The sequence below is a fragment of the Tasmannia lanceolata genome, unplaced genomic scaffold, assembly GCF_043159265.1.
Source record: "Tasmannia lanceolata isolate RefF3 unplaced genomic scaffold, GAP_Taslan_0.1 ptg000006l, whole genome shotgun sequence".
Lineage (NCBI taxonomy): Eukaryota > Viridiplantae > Streptophyta > Magnoliopsida > Canellales > Winteraceae > Tasmannia > Tasmannia lanceolata.
The window spans coordinates 692,558-718,874 of record NW_027518683.1 but is presented as its reverse complement, the minus strand read 5'-3'; the positions used below and the strand labels follow the sequence as shown (position 1 = coordinate 718,874).

At 38.8% G+C, this 26,317-nt stretch overlaps 2 protein-coding genes across 7 annotated transcripts; both read right to left on the bottom strand.

Annotated features, from left to right (window-relative positions):
• Positions 1 to 1,745: 1,745 nt before the first annotated feature.
• On the bottom strand, positions 1,746 to 22,241 carry LOC143879166 (putative amino acid permease 7). Of its 5 annotated transcripts, none has more exons than XM_077381379.1 (8): positions 22,134 to 22,213; positions 21,307 to 21,365; positions 17,370 to 17,606; positions 14,475 to 14,568; positions 4,215 to 4,429; positions 3,008 to 3,141; positions 2,639 to 2,866; positions 1,746 to 2,533 (listed from the first exon to the last, which is right to left on the bottom strand). In XM_077381379.1, exons 2-8 carry the CDS (start codon positions 21,317 to 21,319, stop codon positions 2,135 to 2,137), a joined length of 1,320 nt encoding a protein of 439 aa, XP_077237494.1. In that variant the 5' UTR covers positions 21,320 to 21,365; positions 22,134 to 22,213; the 3' UTR covers positions 1,746 to 2,134. The 5 variants fall into 5 exon arrangements, with proteins under 5 accessions (XP_077237494.1, XP_077237493.1, XP_077237495.1 ...); XM_077381378.1 differs by lacking the exon at positions 22,134 to 22,213 and adding an exon at positions 22,049 to 22,127; XM_077381380.1 differs by lacking the exon at positions 21,307 to 21,365 and having other exon boundaries at positions 22,134 to 22,241.
• Positions 17,591 to 26,236, bottom strand: APO1 (APO RNA-binding protein (DUF794)). 2 transcript variants are annotated; one of them, XM_077381384.1, is made up of 5 exons: positions 25,997 to 26,236; positions 25,813 to 25,886; positions 23,930 to 24,285; positions 22,134 to 22,977; positions 17,591 to 17,606 (listed from the first exon to the last, which is right to left on the bottom strand). In XM_077381384.1, exons 1-4 carry the CDS (start codon positions 26,049 to 26,051, stop codon positions 22,140 to 22,142), a joined length of 1,323 nt encoding a protein of 440 aa, XP_077237499.1. In that variant the 5' UTR covers positions 26,052 to 26,236; the 3' UTR covers positions 17,591 to 17,606; positions 22,134 to 22,139. The 2 variants fall into 2 exon arrangements, with proteins under 2 accessions (XP_077237499.1, XP_077237497.1); XM_077381382.1 differs by lacking the exon at positions 17,591 to 17,606 and having other exon boundaries at positions 21,990 to 22,977.
• Between the last annotated feature and the right edge of the window lie 81 nt (positions 26,237 to 26,317).

Below are 26,317 nucleotides of genomic sequence, written 5' to 3'. Positions count from 1 at the left end.
ATTTTTCGGATCCCAGATTTGATGATCTGAAATATGCCCATGGATCCTATTCATATGTTTAGATCCCGTTCATTAACGTTCGGATTTGGATGATGCATCGGACTGTCTAGATCCATTGACACCCCTAGGGACGAGGCTCCAATTTCGGACTCCGTGCTTGGCGTCTTCTTGAGGGGTCCACGCTCCCCTTTTCACATTATCCTTCTCACAGCATCGAATCCTACCCATATTTCCCTGACTCTCCTTCCTCTCTCTATTTGCTAATAATTCTACCATACAGTAGAGAAGGAAAAGCCCACCTTGTCTAAAATAAAAAGGAGAAGCATACGAGGAAAATTCCCTGCCTTTCTTCTTCTTTGGGGGGTTTAACTTCACGAATTTTGTCTCGTACGAGTCTTTCCATAAATCATTGTATCACTTGTCTTTTGTCTATCAATGAACCGCCCCTGCTATGTCATATAGATATCTAATCCCGGATAGCAATAGTCTCCCAAATCAGGCCACCACTTGGGATGGGATGAATTCTTAAGAACAAAAATGTGAAATGATTATATCCGGTACCAAAACAGGTCATGATGCCCGTGAACAGGGGGATGGATTCTATTAATAACCATCACGGATATGCTTGGACTCTGAGGTCCAGCCCAAATACCCATGGGCTAAGATGGGCTGCCTTGCATCCTCATTTTTATAGATGGGTTTTTCTGTTTGAGCTCCATCTAGTAGCCCAACAGATAGGTTGGGCCAATTTTGCCTGGAGTTTCAAACCTAATCATTAAATCTTTCATATTTGCATCCTGATTTATAGATGGGTAATTCTATTTGAGGTCCATCTAGATGCCCAACAAATAGGTTGGATTGGACCAATTTTAACTGGAGTTTCAGATCTGATCATTTAATTTGTTATGGAAATATCATTCAAAAGAATTCAATAAACACTATTGTTTTTATTTTGACCAGCAAGGTTTGTGTTAGAAGGATGTGGAAGTAGACAAAGATGATATTGATGCAATTGTGTCACAAGGTATACAATGTAGGGTTGCAACTCGGGTCGGGTTGGGTCGGGTTGAGACCAACCCGACCCAATCCGAGGAGCTCAACCTCCGACCCTAACCCAATCCAACCCGGCTCTCAACCCGGCATGGCTAACCCAACCCAACCCAAATTGGTTTTTCCCTAACCCGAACCCGAACCCAACCCAACCCAACCCAACCCAACCCGAATTCCCAAGTTGGGTTGGATCGGGTTGGGATTAGACATTTCAGATGAGATATTTAGTAAGGGAAATGGCATCCAAGTTCAAAACCAAAGGAAAAAAACACTAATAGAACACATGCACAAATTAAATAACTGCAAATGAAGCAAGGCAAAACATGACAATCACAATCACAAGGATATGCACCCATCTCATCTACACAACAGCAGCCCATCTCTCCAGAGAATGAATTCCGTTGTCAGTTTGTCATCATGATACCGTAGCTGCTTAGCCTTTCAAATTAGTGGAATGAAAGCCTATGTAACTATAAAACACCAAAAAGGAAGAGAACCTAGCAAATCAAGAGCACCTCTCAACTCAACAACTCACAAAGCCTTTGTCCCAAATCAGTTGGGGTCTGCAACTAGTTGGATCACCTGTTGAATGGAGATTTGGCTAACATGCCTGTTCAGCAAGAACATGAGCATAAACACACACACAAAAAAGTAGATTTGGCTGAGTGGAGATAGATTCAACCAAATCAATAGAATAGGAACAAAAACCCTAACTTTCATATAAAATCTGTAAAACCAGTTACAAACCCTAATAAAAGAATTCAATAAACACTACTGTTTTTATTTTGACCAGAATGGTTTGTGTTAGAAGGATGTGGAAGGAGACAAAGAAGATATTGATGCAATTGTGTCACAAGGTATACAATGCGTCGTTGTATTTCCTGTAAAACCGGTGATGGAAATTGAAATCTTACAAAGAGGCCACGAATGGTATGCATTTATACGAAAACTAGTAATTAATCAATAAAACCTATTATTTTACCCATTAACAAGCCACCATTCTTTCTAGCTCCATCTATTATCATTAAATTTGTATACTAAAGCACTTCCTTTGTCTCATTTGTGGAAAAGGTCGGAGTACTTTCTAGCTTAACTTCTCACTAATAAGTCCTTCAACTGATCCAACTAAGGCCACCAGAGTCACAATAAAGCAAGCAAAGCTGAAAAACTGAAGAATAACCCATTGCCTTGTCCAAGCTGGTATCTTCTTCTGCACAAAGTACATCTCCACAGGGAAATAAATAGACAAGGGCCAAAAGAGGGCACCCAATATTCCCAAGACCTGGTTGAAGTAAGGGAAGACCATTGCAATCCCTGTAGTTGATACAACATAAGCTGTTCTAAAGCACAGCCTAAGAAGATTCATTCTATGAGCTGGTAAAGATGGGATTTTGATTGTATAGGAAGTATTCACAAACCCACTGTTGGGGAACTTCTCAGATAACCATTTCTCTACAAATGCAAACACTGGCTGACTGTAGACCTACAAAAGAAAAAATAAGTGTTTGAATACCTAGACTTCTAAACTAATAAAAAGGGCCCAATACAAAAGTGACTTATTTTATCATTGTAATCTTGTAGTACTCACTTGATATCCTCCCACTAAATGAAGAACAATGCATGCATTTGCAAAATCGATGAGCCAAAACGGCTCGTAGAATCCAAATCCTGTCAAGAGGTTCCCCGGAGTGTCGCTCCCAAAGGCTGCATAGCCAAAGCATCCACAACAGAGGTAGAAGAATGTGGTGATGATAATGGCAGACCTTGACGCCTTCTTCATGGTCTGGTTTTCTGGCGGCGGCGATTTCAGAGTATCCTTCGTTTTCACAAGTTTTGTCATTCATATTTCAGCTTCATCATCCATGTAATTATAAACCAAAGACCTCAATGTCTGACTTAATGGATATGATTGTTTAGAAACTACTTTCCACCGATCAAAACCAGTAAGACTGCTCACCTGTATCTCAAGAAGAACTATAGAGTAAGGATAGGCAAATGCTATGTCCCCCAGTGCTTGAGAAACCTTCCACACTTTCTGGATGGCTGTAGCCTCCGAAACTCCACTAATACTCCCTTTAATCCTTCCACTTCCTGCAATCCCAAAGAAGAGGAAATTGACAGTGATCACTTCTCTTTCTACTGAAAAAAGTGTTGACGTATATAAATGATTAAAGAACACTAACTCTAAGGGGCCGTTTGGATACGCGGATTTTAGAATCTTGGATTTCCTCAAAATCGTAGTTGGGAGACGGGAGAAGAATGGCGAGATTTCTAAAACCTGGAAACATGGGATGATCTCCTGCTCTCTTGCTGACGGAAAGAAGGGCGATAAATCAGAAAACGACAGCTGGTCTCCTTCTTCTCCCGTCTCCCATCTACGATTTTGAGGAAATCCAAGATTTTAAAATCTGCGATCCAAACGGCCCCTAACAGCTTAAGCTTTTAGAGTAATTGGTTGTTTCACATGGTATCAGAGCTATTGCCTTACGGAGGTCCTAGGTTCAAATCCCAACAACTCCTTGACATTAAAAATCCACATGTGCAGCCAGCCCAAAAAAATGGGCCAACCTTGAGGGCGAGTGTTGAAGTCTAAATGATTAAATAACACAAACTCTGCGAAACAACCAATTACTCCAAAAGCTTGAGCTGTTAGAGTCGGTGTTAGTTAATCATTTATGGGATTTGCTAGCATTCATCGCGAAAGGCATTTCACTGATGGTCTGTTGCATGTGAGAGCAGCCACACTGGCTCACTTTACAGCAAATTTTGTCTCCATTCACGAGGTGGCTGCTCTCACATGCAACAGACCATCCGTGAAATGCCTTCTGCGTTGGACGCTAGCAAAGCCCATCATTTATACTTCAACACTCTCCCTCACGTGAACCCAGGATCTGCGGTGAGGCAATAGCTCTGATACCATGTAAAACAACCAATTACTCCAAAAGTTTAAGCTATTAGAGTTGGTGTTATCTAATCATTTATACTTCAACAAACTCTTAACAGATTAAGGTTTTGGAATAATTGGTTGTTTCACAATCTCCGTCTTCCTAATATGAAATCTTAAGGGCCAAATGACCCATTCCTTAATCTGTCCTCTAACTAATATATCCTAATCTACATTTTGGTATTGATGAGTATATATACATGGTTAGGGGAACAGATACCTATTACTTTGGCGAGGCCGAGTGCCAATCCAATGGAAGAGTAGGAGAAAGACATGATTGCTGCAACAATGGAGAGCCACTCCATGTCATGAAAATTTGGTATCTGAGAGCAGACGATCTGAATACCTCCGAAGAGCAGCATGTAAAAGTTGTCTCCATATGCACATGGAGCTTGATGCCCTTCTTTGTGAAAGCAATTGGATCTCTGAATAGCTCTGCATTTAAAAGAATAAAAACAGAATGTAATCATGTCAAGTTGAAATCAATGAGAAATCACCCAGCAAATAAAAGAAACAAATTTTAAAAGCTCTCACCATAGCTTATGAGAATTTAATTCTTGTGATTTAAGAGGCACTCTGGTAATTTTTTTAAGATATTTTAACATAGCAAAAGTGAGTTTTTCATGTAATCAATATAATAAAGATGGTTTACCTGACAACCATAATTCATTTTTAAGAAATAAATGTACCTCATACTGGTTGAAGTAGTGATTGTATGAGCAATACCAGTCCCATACATGCTCAGATATTGACGCAACCCACAGACCTATGTCTGCGTCTTACCTGAACTACCATAAACCAAATTATATGGGCTAGAAAAAAAAAAGGAAATTGCCTCTCTGAAAGAATTCAAGGAGATGGACATCTTGAATGAAATCACCCTAGTAGCATCTATATGATTGATTGTGAAGAGAACTTCTACGGAAAGATTAAATTGGAACGAAACAAAAAATATGGGTCTATTCATACTACCTAGGTTCATTCTAACAGCATCCATGTGAGTGTGGTTTCTTGTTCCAGTTAATGGATCAGGAGATCTGTAACAGTCCGAGAGGAGAGACGAAGAAATGTAGGTGACGACGGCAAAGATAAGCATGGAAACAGGCCCAGAAACCCAACCCAATTGCGCTGTGCTCCATGCAAGGGACAAGACCGGAGCCAATGACCGCAGTAATTATATGTGCTAAGCATGTCCATATGGTTCCTGGTTCAAGTTCCTTGCCCGAAGGCTTTAGAACAAGTCCCTCATTGGAATAAGTAAATAAACAAGTAAATGTTCGGTATCAAGAGAAGATCAAGAAACTAGTCTTGATTTTGGGTTACCTGTTTTTAACAGATGCTCGTCATGATCAGAAGAACCCTTCTCTTGCTGAAGGGAGTGTTGAACTGCCATTTCCCCAATTCACAGTATTGAATATGTTCCTCCATTCCCAGATATATAGGGTCTAAATCATGCTAATAGGAAGAGTTACATGAAAATATACGATAGAAAGTGGTTTCTCAAACTCTCACTGTCAAGGTGATTGGATCTTAACTCTCTCCTTTGAGAAAATATATGATTTCACCCAACTCAAAATGACAATTTGGACCCAACAGCCTCTTTTGGGTGCCAAGTCACTTCCCCAAGCTTGAAGATAAAGGTTCGGCCTCAATTTTTATACAGTAAATTACATGATTTAACTTGGTTTACATTGAAAATTTGGACCCAAGAACCTTTTTGGGGTGCCAAGTCCACTGATGCAGGTGCATCTCGCCGTATCCCAAGATCAATGGCCCACATTGATCAAAACTTTTAGACTTTCAAGAGTTTTACATCAATTAAGTTAATTTTTTTCCTCTCCATCTCAGCTCAAAAACCCATGAATTTTAGCCTCTTATTAGCCGTCCCACCGTCTTTCCCAAAATCCCCCAAGTTATAGGAGTTTCAATACTATCTGTTAGTTACACGAATTTTGTACTAATAGCCTACCTTTTTCTTTCCACCCTAAAAATCAGCCACAATATCCTGAATTATTGCTGTTTTCCACCTTTTTTTCAACCCACCTATTCCCTTTCTTTTAGCCAATTTTAACCCTCTCATTATTCCTATATTTTAGCCACCTTTTCCCTTTTGTCATGCAGCCAATCTCCTCACCTTTTCTTTCATAAAGCTGAGCCCATCTAAACACCTCACCAACAGCCCTGATTTTCAGCCCATTACACCTAATTAGAATCACCTAAAATTTCCCTATTCAGCCTCCCTTGTTACACCCAAACAAGACTTAAACATGCCAACTCTGTCCACGTTTTCATCAACTAAAACACAACCCTTGTGTAGCCAGCCATAAACAGTAGATTAACACCACTTTGTTTAGCAGCCACAACTTCCTTTCTCTAAAGACCCTTAACCCTAAGCTTCCGCTAGAACATCTTTTTGGTTAATCAGAGCAATCCGCTTCCACTATCCGCCCCTGCATTAGTCACTTACCCAAGCTTGAAGATTAAGTTTCATTCATTTAGTAAATTACATTATTTAACTTGGTTTACATAGATTTCACATGTATGGTTTGTTTCCTCACATTACATTTCTCTCAAATATTCAATCCCTTTAATGGTTTGAGTCAATAAAAGCAGATGTAGCAGTGCTTCATTATTGTGATTGAGTTGGACCCAAGAGCATGGATGTCAGGGTCAGCAGGTAGGGTGTGGTTTCCACATAAAGAAGCATGGATCAAAACAATATGATATTTGTCTTTTTAGACCTTTGGACCAGCTAAGTTTTTCTTTATCAAAAAATTAGATTCTAGCAATTGACATTTTGTATTTCCTTGTCCACCCACTTTTTAGGCATAGCAACTCAATCTCCTTCACTGATCCACTTTTTACTTATTCTCTTTTTCTTCTTCTTTTTTCAATCTGATACTACTAATAGCTCGAAATTATAAAAATCAAACGATGATGGCAGTCCTAAGTCCTAACATCTAACAGCAACAATAACAATGGCAGCCATAAAATTAGTTAAACTAAATTACATCATAACTTCCGCATTGTTTTGATAATGGCACACATCACTTTATTAAAGATGTTTGTGATTGGCTATTTCTAGCTTTAAAGGGTTTGTAACAGTCCTGCGAAATAAACGGAGAAAAACAAACAAATGCACAAGAACATGAGATTTACATGGTTTTTCAATGTTGCTTACGTCCACGGGAGAAAAAGATCTCAATAAAAAAAAGTTCCACCTAAATACAAAAATATGTAATATTTTACATTGCAAAAAATGCACATATTCTTTGCTTGGGGGTGATGCCTCAATCCTCTCAATACCTTCACAAATGTGGACCCTATAGGCTCATATTGGACCCTGCAAGGGAGTATAGGAGTATATATGGTATAGAATTGTTATTCCCCAACTCTGGAGTGAAGGTTATTGGTCTACTGAGCGGACGATCCGGGGAACGAGACATCGACCGATCTACTTATCCGCGGCATGATCGTAAGCTAAGAGAAAGAGGGCAATGGAAGGATCGACAAGGATGACCTGAACTTTGTCGCTGTGCGCAGTAGCTACTGACATTGATTTGTGGACAGACCAACCTAGCCTATCTTTTGTTTAGAAGTCTATTTCCTTGTTGACAGCTAGCCATAACAAAGCGCTTCTTTGTTTCTTTCCTTTGTTCTCGTGCCTGCGTTTAACTCTCTACAAAGTTGTATCATGCGAGAAAGGCTTTTTAGCTAGAACTCAACAGCCAACTCACTTCCCTAGCTCGCTTACTGTAACTCAACTCAACAGCAAGCTGCCCTAATTAACTTACAGTTCGAGAGGGTAGCTAAGCTGTGAGATGAGAGGGAAGATTACAGAAAAGCTACCTTAGCTACATTGGCCTTTCTACACTTTCTTGAGTTCACTCATTCGTCCCATCTTGTCCAACTCACTGATTTACTCAGCGGGTCCCCTTATTCACCATAGCGCCTAAGGGGCAAGTTATAGGGTAAATAAGGCCAATAAAAAAGATAAAGAAACTCCGTTTTAGTACGCTTGGAAGACCGACCAAAAAGCAAGGAAAGCAACGTACTCTCGGCTCCGGGTATGTAGGACAGCCCACCGAATAGCTGCCAAGCCAAGGGAGGAGGTTGGGGGACCAGAGTCGACGAGGTTAGGTCCCGGCGCCCGTATGAATGTATATATTTTTTTCCTTGTTCTTAGCTTGACTCTCATTTCAGGAACGGAGGCTGAACGGGCTGAAGCTTCCGGTGTCCATAAGGCTAACGCAGAATGCTATATTAATATACCGTAAGACTTGCTAACAAGGAGTATATTCTAAGGTCAGTAACAAAGGCCATGCCCAGTAGTTAAGGCTAAAGCAAATTTCAGAGAGGCGAAGGATGAACCCTTTAAGGCAAGTTTCAATACTCAAGATAGCAGGTTTTTATTCCTGAGAATATGGGTAGTTAAGCACAGGGTAAGGCAGAAGTTAAAAAGGTGAGCAATAGGACCCAATAAAGGATATCGATTTCCGATAACCACTTTCACCCATTCCAATTCACCTCCATTGAGCCAGCGAACTAGTAGATCATCTTTCCTGAGGAATGGAAGGATGTAGCGGTATTCGAATTATCCGGCTACACGATGATAAAAAAGCATCCATGAACTCGTTACTAAACGAACAGTTTATTCTATCTGGTACTTAATTAAGATGAAAGCCGGTAAGAAGTGCATCTTGCTTGGAAAGACCGTTGCCAACGGGCTATTAGATGGGCGATTCCCCCCTTTCCATTGAAGTAGGGGGTTCTATCTCGTAAAGCCTATGGTTCCTCATAAGCGGTTTTATCGAGTACTTGTCCCCATGAGTAGCATAATATTTCATTAATAGAATACCATCGAATCGTGAGAAGTTATGGAAGTAAACCGTTCGAATGTCAGTTTCAACAGCAACCACTGCAGCTAAACGCTCTAGAAAGTCAAACAACATTCGATGACTTCTTTCTTCAAATGAAGATGGTAATATAAATTTGGGACACAAATACAACAAATAACATTTATTTCTAGAAAGCAATGAGAGCAATAACATAATTGTGTTTATAGGATTTCCAAATATAAGAAAGTTTGTAGTCTATAGCAAATAGAAGGTAAAGCAAGATATCTTTCCACATTTATATATAATATATAAAATGTTTTCTACTTGCATTGCTTCCTTAGACCTGTACCTTTTGTTAATCTTTAAAGTGTATTTTTTGGGTTGCTTTATTTTATTTTTATTTTGAGAGATGTAGTGAGGACAAAAATTGTATTTTGTGTCCATGGGCATGGTGGTCATTTTCCCTAGCTTGCACATGTGTGGCCACACATGTTTGCTACAACTTTTCCCACTACCTACGTATTTCAAATTCAAACCCTTACTTGGAACTCCAAACCCACCACTTCCCTAAGCATTAAAGACTCCACTTTCCCACATCCACTATTCTCATTTAACTACTTTTGTAGAGATTCTCCACTATCCTAGACCTCCATTGAAACTCCATTGAAGAGTTTGCGTGCAAGCTAGTGTTTGAAGCTTTCTCATATTTTCTCCATAGTTTTAAAGCTTTCTTATTGAAGCTTTCTTCCCTCTTTTTGTTCTTGTGTCTTGTATGTTTTGTTCTTCTCTCACATATTGAAGCACATCTCTTTTGGGCATTGTTCTTCTTCTACTTTGGTTGTTGTTCTTGGGCTAGTGTAAACTTTGGTTTCACTATTAGAGAAGAGGATTGATTTTCCGGTGTTGTGAAATCCGTCTTTCTCTACACCTTTCAATGCTATTTTTTTCACTAAGACCAAAAAGTGTGACAAGTAAAAGAAAGGAAAGCAAGTGGGCACATGTTATGTCACATTTTTATCCTCATTAGCTCCTCACACTCTACTTCTTCTCTTTTCACCTATAAATCCTTAAATATGCAATTCTAATTAGTCATCAAAGATTATGAAATAACCAAAAGGTTTAACATTTTGAAAAATATTTTTAGATGTCCCAAAATGCTACAATAATTGTTTTTTTGAAGTAGTAAATGCATATCTATTTGTTAAATTTGGTATATGTGATAGTTTCTAACAAAAATTAAAATATTATTCATTTTCCAAATTTTATATTAGTTTTTTTCAAAATTTATCTCAAATTTTATAGCATCTTTTCTAAGAAGGGATCACCAAACCATTTCGCTATAAAAAATGAAGAAATTATCATAAAAATAGAATTAACAAATAAGCTTGAAAAAAAGAAAAAAAAAAGTATCAAAGAAAAAGCAAGTAGCGGCAAGTAGTAAGTTGTGCATGTTACTCTCAATCCTCTTTTATTGGAAAAACAACATGATAGGAGCCCATACCTTCCAATAATAGGACGAAGGGTAGGTGAAGAAAGTTAAAGAAGCCGTAGTTGAATCTACGCTACTGATATTCCCACTGCCGTGATTTTATAACGTGACAAACTTACCTTGTCTTTTATTATTTAACAACCTGTTAAAAGTTGTTACAGTTCAAAAGACAAGTGAATTTGCCTCGTTATAAAAATGAGGTGTTACAAATATCAGTAGCCTTTATTTTAGCTTATCAACGTATGTAAAGGCTTTATGAATCAAGGGTTTAGGATAATCCGATCAAGGTGTTTTCATTGGCATTTAGCCAGACTAATGGCTATCGTATGAATAAGCGGATTGGATCACATAAAAAGACGTAGAAGTGGGTCCTAATAAGTGTCTTTTAGGAGAAATTATATAGTGGCCGACCGTGAAAACAACAAGGGGCAGAGTGTCAAAACTCTGTCCCTTGATTTTTTTATTCTGGTCAAACCCCCTTTTTGACTTCACACTAAGATAAAAAAATCAAGGAGCAGAGTTTTGGGTGATCCAAACCATTCATTTGTTGGGCCTTAAAGTAGATAGGGCGCACCCAGAAGATCCTCTCCATAGGATGATCCTAACCCTCTGTTCCATTGTTGGATCACCCAAACAATGTGTGGTCCACTGTACTTTTGGGCTGCACGTGCATTCACGGTCGTCCATCATACAATTTCTCACATAAAACAATAAAACAAACCCAATCCTAACCCATGCTGCTTGAGGATAAATTCACCTCCTGTAAGGTTTATCTTTGTCTATAAAACTTAACCCAATCCTAACCCATACTGCTTGAGGATAAATTCACCTCCTGTAAGGTTTTTCTTTGTCTATAAAACTTAACGAATACGTTAGGAGGGGGGGGAGGGATATCATTTCACTAGTTTGGTTGTTGAATGCGGACCGTTGGATTGTACAATTGGCATGATCTTTGGGTTAATAGAGATCTAATATAAGGCAAATCTGATGAACGGTTTAGATAAAAGAAAATTAGGGAACTTCCACAAACTGTCCATGAAACTCAGGGACTTGGACTCTGAATATAGGGACATCTAGACTCGGATTTGCGCGATCTCCGAGGAAAACTTCAAACTTAGGAATTAAAGTTGCATGTTAGTCGTCAACAAATGTGCAACTTCGGATTTGACATTCACATTTTTGAACCCCTCTGGATCCCCCACGGCATTGGAGGCTTTTGAAACTCTTTTGTCTCTCTCCTTCCACTGCATGGCAGCTGATGTGAGATCCCCTGACCCAGCTTTAGTTTTCTCTACATTTTTTATCCATTCACAGCTACAATAATCGAGGACCATTGTGGAAATTTGCATTATACATAAATTCATGCGGGGTATGAGAGTAGCTACGGAAGCTAACTCGGGTTGATTTTCCGTAGGTTGGGTTCGGATTTATTCCAATTCATTTTTTAGCAAAAGCTCAAACGGACCCGTCTCAAATTGCAAGGCTACACATAACGCGTGCCCTACTTGATGTTTGATCCAACGACAGCCTCGAGGGCGACACCCTAATTATGCGCAGCTATGCACGAACACCAACTAAAAACTACATTGTACATGGCCAACCATTGTTTGGTATGCGACCGGTAGTAGCTGATGGGTTACAGTCTTGGTGGGTACGATTAAGATGGTCGTTCACATTGTTGTATCCATTGTCGGCAACAAGTGATTTCTCCCAATACGAGCAAGAGAGATCTAGGTTCAGAGCTTTTAGAGCCTTACTGAAAGACGGGAGAGATAACCAGTCTCGCGATAACACCCGTTAAATACACTTCAAGGTTATTGTGTAGGGTCTCATTGCATCCACCAATGAAAATGATTAGGCAATGCCACATCTACCAATATGAAAGGTCGATAGAGTCGTGATTTTAAATTTCAGCCGAAACATTCTTTAGCCGAAATATTTAGATTTCAGCTCAAAACAAAATCAATTTGGATTCCGAAAAATAGTGTATTTTGTCCGAAATTTCATGATTTCATAGATGTTTCAGTCGAAATATGCGAAACATGCAACTTTTCAAATAAAAAATAATGACATTTCGACCTAAACCTGACTACTTGCGTAAAGAGATGAACCACGAGATTCCTTTCAAATATTTCTACAAAAGTACAAAAATAAAAAGAAAAACCATTGGTGAAGTATCTTGCTTGGATTTCGGTCGTGATTTTGTACTGAAATGTTTAAGTGATTTTACAAGATTTCGGCCAAAATTATGTACCAAAAACAACCGAAATGATTTGGTTTCACTAATGACCGAAACCGAAATTTAAAACCTCGGATAGAGTTCAAATAAAAGAGAAAGCATGGTGACTTAAAAACTTGAGATGGCAGTGCTGAAGATACTCAACTGATGTAACATTTGTCATAATAGAAAAATTATGGGTGTCAACGGATCCACTTTAGATCAGATCCACATGTCTTAGTCACGATCCATTCAAATCCCTCATTGGTTGGATAGAATTCCGAGTGTTCTTCGGATCCTACTTCGCATGTAGGTCATAATCCATTTCAAATTGGATCATCTATTGAAGTGTCATAGCAGGTCCTACTTACAAAGATCGTGTCGGCTCAGTTGTGACTAAGTATGTTGCCCAAAAAACCAACCTTTCCCTTTATTGTGAAAGGTCATGATTAAAAGACATGCTTTTTGGAGAGATTCATCTCAGCCCTTTGCACAAAGGTGAAAGGCCGGTTTTTTGAGCGACACACTAAGAACACTAAGAAGCGAGGGCGAGCCATAGCGGCGGTGGCACAATGGGTTAGTTACTTAGGATCAATGGTTATAGAAGGAAGAGAAGAGGGTGAGTCAACACTTGGGAGAGACGACTGACAAAATACTAGAAGTAGGAGTTGTTCAAAAATGTAAATGGCTTATTTTTACTAAAATACCGATGGAAATAGTACTTAAAGTTGTAAAAATTTGGAGGGTATTTTCATAAAATAGTATAATTAATTTGGATTTAGTACCATTCCATTTAAGGTCGGATTCAGATGGTCGAATCTGGGTCCATTGACACCCCCGGGAAAAGTAGATAAAGCCCTAATAAAAGAGAAAACATGGTGACTTGGCTTAGAAACTTGAGATGGCAGTGATGATGCGGAAGATGTGGGGTTGTTCATATCCTGCTTCCTTTTGATGAAATTAAATCTTGCCTTGTCATCAGACGGCCGTATTATAAAGTCGTAGAATTCTTAAAGAAGAGAGGGAATTTCTCCAAATTTATGTTGTTATTTTTGGGTTCTTTCTTTATAAATATCTAAAGAGAACATGAGTTAGATGAGAAGGGGGTGCCTTGATTGCATTTTAGGCATGGAAATATCGATTTCCTATTTGGAGCTCTAATAATTAGTGTTCAATAAATTTATACTAAGAATAACTGATTTCTACCAAACATTGTTTCCATAATTTATACTCTTATTTCTAATACTAGATACAAAAATCTAGTAATATAGGAAATGTTCAAACTGCATATATGTGAATATTAATGCTATTAAAAGTGTATATTATATATAAGGGATTTGCTAGATGGTCTGTTGCACTAGAAACGTGGGCAGAACAGGGACAACTGTCTGGCTAGGGGTGGGAGCGTGTGTGAAGGACAACTCCTAACTGTCTGGCTAGATCCAAATGGACAGTTAGGAGCATTTGATCGATGTAACATATGTAGATCCCATCCGAAGTGGATCCATTGACACCCCTACCTAACTGTCATTGAATAGAATCGATGATGAAAAGGAAAGAAAAAGTTTCACAAAATGCAATTGGTATTAGAGAAGTGATATATTCTCCCCCTTTTTTCCTCTGCTCAACCCCCTATAGTGTGTTTATGGCTCCACTTTTTTACACTACGAGGGGGTGGCCCAGGGAAGAAAATGGGGTCAATATATCATTTCCCTAGATATTATACCTAAAATGGACTGCTCAACCTCCTTTTAAATTTTTTATTAGTTTGATCTTATAGAGGACTATCCTTCTGGTCTCTCTTCGTTCAATTTTTGAATTTTGTTTTCTTTTTCAATTCCAAACCTATGATATTTTTAAATTTCCTGAACAGTGAAACTGATCAATCTCTATTAACATTATATTATAACTTGAGCGGGCTCTAAGAAAACATACCTCATGCTGAGGGAAGAAGTGATTGTATATGCAATTCCTGTCCCATATAGGCTTACTTGCTGAAAAACGCCACACACCCATCTGCTATTTCTGCCTGAAAAATATATTATATGTTCGTTAGCATTAAAATTTACCTCGTGACAAATTAGCCGGGCACCTTGCCTAGGACCCATTATCATGATCCCTTTTTTTTTTTTTTAACTTTTGAATGGCACCCATTATCGTGATCTTAGCGCCAGCCCACCCCCCACCCACGCCCCGGCGCGATCACATTGCTTTGTTAACTTGATTTCATCTCGTAGATTTGAACCCTTATCCAAGAGGCCTCCTCTGGGTCAAGTCGCTTTTTTAGGTTTATCAGCCACACATAGTTATTCTTCCCTTGGCTTAAGGTTTCGAATTTCCTAGTGTTAACTATGATCCAAGCTTTCTGCTGAACGGTAGTATTGAATACGGTGGACATGCTCAAGAAGAGCAATATCCCGCTGGTGAACATGTGCATCCTTTGCTCTATGAAGGAAGTCATGAGTCATGACTTCCTCTTAACTCTAATTTCCCTTACAGCCCATTTGGATACCCATTGGATTTGGATTTGAATTTGGAGGTGAATTTGGATTTCCAAAATCCATGGATTTGAAATCAAGAATTTTAAAATTCACAAATTTATAAATATGCCGTTTTGATGACCACGTATAGATTTGGATTTCAAATATAAATTTTTTTTTTTTTGTTTGGATGCTCTTTGGATTTGAATTTGAAATCTAACAAAACCAAAAAGCCCTAAAATAGTTGATATAGGGGCATTTCAGCCATTTTCCCTGATCCAGTGGTATTCTAGTCATTTTACCCTATATGTGGGTATTTTAATCATTTTTATGTCATAAGGGTGTTTTAGTCATTTTCCATGACTCAGGTTATTTGGTCATTTTCACCTGGTATAGGTGTATTCCGGTCATTTTTCATAACCCGGGGGTATTCTAGTCATTTTACCTAATATGGCGTATTTTTATCAGTTTTATCTCATGAGGGTATTTTTAGTCATTTTAGTCATTTTTCATGAGCCATAGGTCTTTTTTACTTGATATAGGGGTATTTCGATAATTTTCCATGATCTTGGGCTATTTTAGTCATTTTACCCTATATGAAATTATTTTGATCGTTTTTATGTCATAGGGGTATTTTAGTTATTTTGCACGACTCGAGGTATTTTGTAATTCTTACCTGGTATAGGGGTATTTCTAGTCATTTTACCTAATATAGCGTATTTTTATCATTTTTATCTCATGATGGTATTTTTAGTCATTTTAGTCATTTTTTATGAGCCATAGGTCATTTTTACTTGATCTAGGGGCATTTTAGTAATTTTCTAAGATATTGGGGGTATTCTAGTTATTTTACCCTGTATGAGGTTATTTTGATCATTTTTATGTCATAAGAGTATTTTAGTCATTTTGCACGACTCGGGGGTATTTTGTCATTTTTACCTGGTACAGGGGTATTTCGGTCATTTTGCCTGACTCGGGTTTTCTAATCATTTTACCTAATACGATGTATTTTGATCAGTTTTTATGTCATGTGGGTATTTTTAAGTCATTTAACATTTTTTTGGTATATTGTGGTCATTTTATCCCCTTACGGGTCAGATTTAGATTTATAAATAACCTCTCACAGCAAGGACTTATAAATCCAAAAAATTACACTAACACGAGGAATTTGTAAATCATGTGGATTTCATTCAAATCCAAATCAAGATGTCATAAAAGGCTTGCCAAACGCCGAATTTGGATTTAAAAATCCAAATTCACCTAGAAATCCAAATCCAAGGGGTATCCAAACGGGCCCTTAGTTCCATCTGAGTATCTTGTTCCCCCTCTCTTTGGTTATCAGTTAAATTTTTGTCCCAGGAAGTTTTAGTAAAATTTTGGTCCCATCCCATTTTTGGTTGCCTATTAGCACTAGGTTTTTTTTAATCCCACTATTGTAATGATTGCTTGTGCGGTGAATTTTTTAATCCCACTTTTGTAATGATTGCCTTTTCATCCCATCCCAAAATAATCCCAGGAACAAAAATAAACCCAGGAACCAAAAATAAGCTTGAGAAGAATTTTTTTTTTTTTTTTCTTCCCAACAGTTCAAGCAACCAAATAAAGTTTTTTTTTTTCCCACCATAGTCTGGTCAACCAAACATGGGATTTTTATTTTACCGGGATACTTCTATGACTTTTTTTTTCGCACCAATCTCCTGGGATTTTTTTTCTCCCACATAAATCCCAGGAACCAAAAAAAACCCGGCAACCAAACAGAGCTCATGTTTCTAAGATTGGGTGGTTTTGTGATCTTAATTTTTGTATCTTTTTCTTAATTTAATAAACCGGTAGGGGCCACGCCAAACCCCACCTCACCCATAAAAAAAATCTATCAACCAGTAACCACATATTCATCAAATGCTGAGAGGTGATTGGTTTGTGGTTTGACATTCAGAGGGTAGCGTCGGACTCCATTAAGAATCTTTTATTAAGTTGGAACATGACAGCTCTTAGCTAACTGGGAAAAACACTTTGGTGTTGTTGAGAAGAAAATGCAGGAAAAGGAACGAATTGTTGAGAAAGGTAATGAAAAATGTAAAACAAAGATGAAAAAGGTAAAACAGTCGTTGGGTGTAAGATTTGATTTAAAACAGCCAATATATGTCTCTGAGGCTGAACTTAATAATTAATTCGTCTTTCCCCTTCAATTTACAATGACATCCTTGCTATACCTATATCTTTTTCCTTCAAACCGTGGAGATGGAAAAAAATTTCCACAAGAAATGTATTTCCTGTTTGAATCCAAACAGGGCCTGGCTTAAATAAAGAAAAAAAAAAGAACCCAGGAAAAGGTGCCCAAATTTCTTACCTAAATTCAACCTGACAGCATCCATGTATGTAGCATTCCTGATGAGGCCAGTTTCAGAATCAGGGGATCTGTAGCAGTCACAAAGCAAATTTGAAGAAATTACAGTGATTCCTGCAAACATCAGCATTGCTAAAGGTCCTCCAATCCAACCCATCTGAGCTACACACCATGCAAGTGATAGAACACCAGACCCTATAACTGCTGTAATTATATGGGCAATTGAAGTCCAAAAAGTCCCTTCAGAAAATTTTTTAAAAAAAAAAATGTTAAAGCTCCCTCTTTAATAAAGCAATGGAATTCATAAGAAATTGGGTGTACTTTTCTTTTCCTCCTGTTCTTATTTGTTGAGTATGAGGGAGAATTCCCTGCCTCTAAACCAAGAAAATAAATGAGGAAAGAGCAGGCAATTAATTGCCCACTCAAAACGTTTTAATTGAAAAATTAATCAAACAAGATAAATTTAAATCAATAAAACTATACAGTTGGGTTCTACTGTAATCATCTGCGCAATAAAGGTCCACAAATTAAAGGAAATTAAAGCAAAGAAATCAAAATTATATCAGGAAATAATAAAAATATCGCATACCCAAAAGCCACTAATTCCTAATCTATGAATCAAAGGAGATAAAATTAACAGATGAATTAAACAATTTAATTCACCAGATCTTTTGTTGTACCCATCTGCTACACTAGACGATGGTGGGGAACCTCCGAGCAATGGCGTCTGTTGATCTTCTCCTTCTCTCATTGCTGTTTTAATTCACGGAGGCAATTCCGAGAAAGAAGAATTCCGAGAAAGAAAGAAAGAGAGAATGAATTAATGAAATTATTTCTTTGTTTCGTTCTTCTATTGGGGGGTGGAATCAATGGTTTATGAACCAACAGAGGTTTTATTTATGCTGTGGGGTCTGAAACTGGACGTTTATAAGTTGGTTTTTTGTGCTGCCGAGAACGTTTGGTACGCTCTTTGTATTACACATTGACTGGAAGGTGGGAGGAGCTCGACCAACCATCTCTCCTTTTATGCATTTTTTCCTCTGTCATGCATCTTGACATTTTACGTAAAACCAAGGGTCGCCCTCTCCACCTTGAATGTGGCACGTGTATGGTGATAGAGACCTAGCCAAAAAACAAGAAGGGTTGGATGACTAGCCATATAGAAAGCAACGTGTTTGCCTTCTGAATGTGAACCACTGCACATGTTTTCGCTCTTGGTTTTTTTTGAAAGGTGTTATTTTGCTCTTGGTATCCCAATCATGGTTTTCCCCCCTTTTAGGTAAAGAAAAACTATAATTTTCATATGAAAAAAAGTTGCAATAACACTACGCAAAGGGGTTGTGTGCATCGAAGTCTATAAGCTCGGCCCAATCATCATTTCTACCGCACCTACGATTCAAAGCAGGTAAAGGTACGATCATTCGATTATGGAATGACCTTTGGATTGGAGATCAAAAGTTGCAGCATCGTTTTCCGGATCTATTCCAAATAACGACCGACAAAGAGGTGTGAATTGCGGATGTCTTGAAATGCGGGGGTGCCTACGAGCGTGCATTCCGGTATATCAAATTTAGAAGAAATATGAAGGATATGAAGATTCGTAGCTTTTGGTCCCTCATGCAGCTCCTATCCAATCACTACCTATCTCCGAACGTGGAAGATGAAAGGCTTTGGTGCCCTGATTCTCAGGGAGTGTATTCGGTTCGATCCTTCTTCCGTAAATTGAACGAAGGGACCGACCCTGACTCAGTTCGGGCTTGTGTTTGGCGGAATGTAGCTCCCCCACGCATCTCAGCATTTGCGTGGACTGTTGCGCATGAATGCATCAACACAATCGACCGCCTAAAACACCGCGGATTTCAATATGTGAATTGGTGCATTGCGTCGACAGGAGGAAGAATTGCTCGATCATTTATTCATTACCTGCCCATATGCTTTCCGGCCATGAATGGCTACTTTCCGTGCTTTTGGCGTATCATGGGTAATGTTCAATCGCATATCATTGGTTATCTCCCACTGGGGTGGCGTGGCATGTTCAACGGATGCCTTGGAAATCTTATGTGGTCGGCTATCCCATACGCTATCTTGTGGCATATTTGGAATGAACGCAACTGCCGGATATTTAATGGAAAGGAAAATCTTGGAGGTACATCCTACTGGACATAAAGCTAGCAATTATTAGCTTGGGCTCGCCGATCAGGTGGAATCCCTCACCCGGTTGGTGCGATTCTCAGACAATGGCAAACTGTGGTAATGGAGAAGAAAAAACCCTCTCAAATTTCACCAACATGGAAACCACCGCCGGAGGGCTGGTTCAAGTTAAACTTTGATGGCAGCGCCCTCGGGACTCCCGGCAAGGCAGATATAAGCGGAATCATTCGAAATTCAGAGGGCCAATCTATCATGACATTCTCGGGTCCGGCTGGGATCTGTGATGCTAACGAGGCCGAGGCGAAGGCTCTCTTAGCTGGATTGCAGTGGTATGCGAGTCATAACTTGGAACCGCTGATCATTTTAGGGGATTCGTCTAACGCAATCGGGTGGGCAAAGAACTTGGGGTGTGGTCCATGGCATATTCATCAAATCCTTGATGAAATTCAGGATTTAGTGCGGATAATCCACCCCTCTTTGAAGCATCGTCAGATAACGGCAAATTCCGCAGCGGACGCTCTGGCGAAAGATGGGGCCAATCTACCTGAAACCTGATTCGTACTCCTAGACGAATCGGGTGTTGATGCCCTCTTGTGAGATCTGTGTAATTTTTCTTTTTTATGGGGACATCTTGTCCCCACCCGGTTGTGAGTTTTGCTACTAAAAAAAGTCAACTTTCAAAGAAAAAAAAAAAAACACTACGCAAAGAAAATTACTAACCCCAATCATGGAGGAGTACTCAGATTACAGGTTCTAGATCCTGTGGATTCTTCGAGTGGAATGTCTGCATCAATTCTCTGATTGGCAGAATCTAAGACAGGGTTGTGTTATGTAGGTGGTTATAGATCAACATGACTGAATCCAAATCCGAAGATAAAAGTTCTGTAATGCAGAGAGTCTAGAGCCCTACTTTCATCATTTTCATTGAATGGAAAGACCAGCTGGTTCTTTAACTGCACGCAAAATGACTTAGTAAACAACTTCATAATCAATATCCTCAGAAATGTCCACGCCAAATAAAGCTGAGCATATTGAAGCCCAGTGTTAAACACAGAGCCCCTTTCGGGTTGTGCCCCTGGTTCAACTGCAAGTCACTCTTAGCCACAACTTTGAGGCCATGGGTTCAATCCCAGATTACCTACTGAAAAAACAAAACAAGAAAAGGGAAGAGGAAACCCAGTTAGGTGTATAAAACATCTGATAAGATTCCGAGGGTATATGGCAACCTAAGTACGCGATAAATATTTGAGCAGCCTTTTAACTTCTTGGAAACCTGAGTAAACTGATTCATGGGTGAAAAAGAAACTAAACGCAAAAAAGGCTCAAAAAAGGTTTTCATTTGAAGAAGGATAGAGGAAAATTAGAAAAGAAACCCTTTAATTAGTGAAATTGAAGAGGTCTGCCTCTGAAAAGGCATAGATGCCCAGGTCACATCAATCAAGCATAAAAATGATGTATCTATGGCCGAGTTGGGTTGGAGACTTAAGGAAGAAGTGATGTTTGTTTAGATCAAACGACCAGGTTCAGCAATAATTTGTTCGAATGTTCAAGATTCGCTAAATTCCAGTAGTGCTAACAAGGAATTTTACCAACAAGGCAGCCCAGAGGTTCGTAATCAGTTAGTAGTTTGTGGGGCTTAGAGTAGAGCTGGAACTTTATGGTCAGTAAGTATCGTCAAATAATAATAGTAATAACTAAATAAAAAGCTCTCTTGAAAGTGGAAAATAAATTGGGTAGCAAAATCCAAGAGGCATGACTATGGATGAAGTATCATATGCAAAAGACATACATTGGTTGGTCATGTCAGAAAACAAGAGATCCAAATTTAAAATCTGCTGGCTTGGGGACCTGTAGAATAAATGGAAAAAAATCAGAAATTGTATATGACCATTCAAAGGATAAGAAAGCCAGTCTAAAAGGGAGGTAGTAAAGCAGTGTATACAAGGAGAGTAAAAAGAAGGAAGACAATATCACCTATCAATATGCCACAGATGCTAAATGAAATACCTGGTGTGCAGGTTAAACCAGCATTTAAATCTATGGTTCAAAACAGAGCTATTATCCATAAGATGGATAAAACTAATTTTAATCAATTCTCAAATTTTAATTTTATACATAATACTGTGGTATTAATAAATAATATAGTAAATTTTTTTAACAAGTCAACCAAATATATTTTTTATTTTCATTTTTTTTAATGGTTATATTTTATTATCATATACAAAGCTTAATAGTAGGATGGATAAAACTAAACACATACGACACGGGTACTCTCATTCAGAAGAATCGGTGTAACATGGTCCATAGGTAGTAGGTTTAAGATGTTTACTAGATTCATTGTTTTTTAAAAGTTATTAGATTCATTATTCTCAGCCAGAAAGAAATAAGCTGTCCCTCTTACAGGAGGAACTAAATCCGACTGCCAAGAAGAAAGTTCCACAACAATGAGGTTAATAATTAATTGGCAATGGCTTTACAAGTTAAATATAATGCATTTTCATTTAAAAATTTGGATGGAAAAATACACATACCTTTGTTGCACGTGTAAGGCTGTCTAATAGATTGGGTGCAATTTTATGAGTAGAGAGTAGATGCTTAACTAAATCTATTCTTAACTAGATATCATGCTACTAAGCGGGCTTCCTCACAATCAGGAATTACAATGTCAAGCCTCATCATGGGCTTGTACTTATCCGGGATCTCTGCACCAGCTTGCACACACAACTCTACAACAGCCGGCGCCTTACCATAGAATCTCTTGAGTGTGCCCTTCATAGGCAGCCCACCTGGGTCCCTCACGTGCCATACATAGTTGGGTGGGAATACCTCCTCCACCGTTGCATCCTGCCATCCATGTTTCCCATCCCTCCACTGATGCTTGAACTCCCCACACAACTTCGCATTGTGCCCCCATGGCCCCACATGAACTTCTGAGCAATACCCACATGCCTTCACAGTGTACTTTTTCATCAACTTCCTCACACCCCGCATAACAGCTTCATATGTTTCAAGTGTGTCCTCTGCAAGCTGCCGTACACTGGATGCTGGGGGAGGAGACTGCCCAATGCGGACCCCATACGTATCAAGCTCTGCAAGCAGAGAGAACAGGTCTCCAGAACGATATGGTTTGGGCTCCTCGACATATCCACCTCGGTCGATCACCTTTCTCCCAAGCATTCGAACAGGGGCAGCCCTCCTGCGTGAAGGATATTCTGGTAAATCCACGCCTGCTTGGATGCATAGTTCAACAACGGCCGGAATTCTGTCATAGTTGAACCTAGTGACGTGTTTGATACGTCGACCAAACGGGTCAAAGAGGTGATATGATTCAATAGGAATGAGGACATCGTTAATGCAACCCTTGATCCATGAGTGGAAGCCTCGGCGATCAGCATTGCCTGGGCCATGACAATCCTGGATCTGATGACCGGTCTGACCCACATGGACTTCCGGGCAGTGGCTGCAAAAGAATTATTAGCACTTGTTTGAGGGTTTGTATGCAAAAGTAACTACATGACTAATAGAACAACAGGATTCAAGTGCAATTTATAAGTAGCAAGCAAATCAGACATCAAAATCCACGAACTGATCAAAATACCAAGAAGTTCCAGGCAATTGAACCAAAGTAAGGAAACTGTTCCAGTAAAAAACATCAAAATGAAATTAAGTAGATATTTTCAAAGGTAACTGATATTGGCACCATCATGGTCTAATAATTGAACAAAGGTGTAACTGATATTGGCACCAACATGTTCTAATAATTGAACAAAGGTGCAACTGATTTTGGCACTACCATGCTATAATAATTGCACAAACTCACCTTTGTCATTTCTTTTTTCATTGGCTCGTGAGATCTTGTTCGGAAGTGTAATAACCTTTTACAGGTGTTTAAATAATGAATGACAAGATGAGTTTAATGCAATTTTATCAAAACATGGCAGTGCCAATATCAATCGCCGTTTCAAAACATTAGTCAAAGATAGACACTTTTATTTGAATATGAGACACCACAATTCATGCCTTCTGCAAAACTTTACAAAGAATACAGCTTCCTTTTTTTAAATGGCTGGAAGTGGGGTTGGGGGCTTTGCAAAATGATCGGTCCTCTATCCAAATCCTTGGTAGGAATGATGGGACCTCTGTGGCATGAAATGGGCCACCCCATTCGTATGTCAAAGGTCCCATCAATCGCGCATACAGGAAGCATAGAGATCCATGTGGGCACCATCTGCAAAGGATTAGAGTGGGCTCTTTACATTCTCCATAAAATGGATGGTTTCATCATGTTCATCAATTATACGCATGTCAGCTACTTTCAAGAAGTCTAGAATGCAGGCATTCTCATCGGCTACAAATCAGGGGACATCGTTGTTGCATCAGGAAAATCTTAAAAAACATTCCAACACAATTACCTGCAACCATAAACGGGGACAACATGCAAGAGTTGTGCAACACCCTTAATCAGAACTTTCCATGCTTCCAGTACCTCATATGCGACAGGAACGAGATCAGGAACAAGTAATCCATTCTTCGGAGGCTCAAGAGGCTTCTCTATTCCCATTTCTGCCAGTTTTTTGTCAGCCCTTGCAGCACTTTGTATCTTTTTTATTGGGATTGGATAAGGCTTCTTCTTGTTCTTTGGGAGTATGGGTGGGAGATCCATGTTTTGGAAATTTTTTTCCTGTCTCCTAACTGCTGGATCTCGACTGGACTCCCTAGCAGCACAAAGGACGGTCATGGATGATGTTGCTCCATCAGGCTGGGGCAACTGGTGACAAAACTTATTAGAAGATAAGATCCTGGTGTGACATTCCAAACCACAAGATAAAGAAGATATGACAACAAACCATAACTAGACAAGGATAACAAAATAAATTAACGGCTACTTATTTTTCTTTTCGAAAAAAGACGCATGTCTCTTCCTAATGCATTTGTATCAACTAGGCTTGTGCCTCTATGATTATATATCCAATTCAGAGTGACTGATAATGGCTTAACCCTAAGCTTATTGTTCGATTGTCAATACCAACAATAGCATAGCCTTAGTCACATAAATCCATGTTCTCCGTCTTGTAATCGTTGATGCTGATAAAAGAGACTCGTAATCTAGTAGAAAACTAATTTATTGAAGCAACTAAGGTTTAGGATTTATATCTTAAACCTTAGTTGTTAATAATTTTTAGGTTACATTAACTTAGTCTGAAGGGAGATGAAGTGAAATCACAAATAACATACAGAGTACAGACAAGTGTTTGATTGGTGTTTGAACGTCCTATGTAGTTAAGTGTCGGACTGTGTCAAAATGATTCGCTTTTGCACATTTTTTTCCCACAAATTTACGCATGTAATAGATGTTATTAAGTTTCATAGGCCCAGTTGGCCTGTATCTGATGCATGTAACCAGCTAAGTCAGTGAGCATGTACTCCTTTTTTTCATTTAATAGAAGTTACTACCATTAAAAAAGGAGATTCTAAATTAAAATTATAATCCAATTTGATCTGATCCTGTTACAATTACCCAATTCGGTTCGATTTTAAGAAAATTGTGGCATAGAAGCAAATTTTTTATTCAAGACATTTGATGGTTTAAGTTCATGTCAGTGGGTGCTGGGAACAAACATATGCCAGTACTCACAAAGAATGCAGCATATGCTGTTTTGCGCAGCCAAAAAAGAAGTGTACATGATGCCTCTAATTTTTATCCATGAGAGAATACTAAAACCAGTGACCAACACTAGATACATTCTAGGATGCCAACAACACTACAACAGTTGCTCAAAACAATGCTTCCCAGTTCATATAATCTTTTTTTAGTAGGATAGCTTTCATTGAAAATACAAATGAAAACAAGGGTTAAAATGGGGGCAGATATTGCCCCACATACAAAGGGTCACTAAAAACATCCCTCCTGGTCATACTATCCATCAGCCAAGTCATTAGTAGTATGCAAAGAATGATGAAATTCCAACGAGTTATGAAACCGGTTGAGTTAGTAGACCTCCAAAGACCCAATTTCTGATTTCGTTGACGGAGTTAGTAGACCTCCAAAGACCCAAGTCAATACTAAGAATGATTTAAGTAGAAATTCAGACTAGTACGAATTATTCAGCCTTTCCTTTTCTCTCTTCAGTTTAGATAGAAAACCCAATCACAGTTCTGTTTTCTTTTTTCTTTTCTTTTTTCCCTCTTCTTTTAGCATTCTATAAACAGAAAATAAAAATTGTAGCAATACCGACTTCATAGATCCTGCATAACACATGCAGTGGACAGTGAGAGAAGAAAAGAGGGGATAAACCTTGGATGAAAGAATGCTGGGAGTGAAAGCAGCTATTTGAGGCTTCTTACACTCTGGAGGACCAAAGCAATAACCTGAAAAATGTTAGGGTTCCCATCAATCATCTACAAAAGAGAAAATAAAGGAATATTCGGAAAACTTACAGGAAAAAAAAAAGTAGAGAAAGAGGGAGAAGAAACCCTACTTCTTTGAGAGAGATTCAATGAGACCAGAGATACCGCCGGCGAAAGCTGAAGCATGGATATGATTGAAGACGGATAAGCGTCTGATTCTTTATTTCATCAATAGCTTCAACTATCAACGGAAAATAAAATTGGACGGTGATGATTCGAAGGCGTGAAGATGATGGTGTGCTGAGAAATTCGTTCGGCGGGGGAAGCCTCGGCTGTCGCTGAGATGGAAGAAGAGAAAAGAACTTGTAACTCTGCCGCGTGATATTTTTTGGACAACCGTACATAATTTGGATGATCTAAACCGTTGATCTGATGGACCCAAGGACATAATG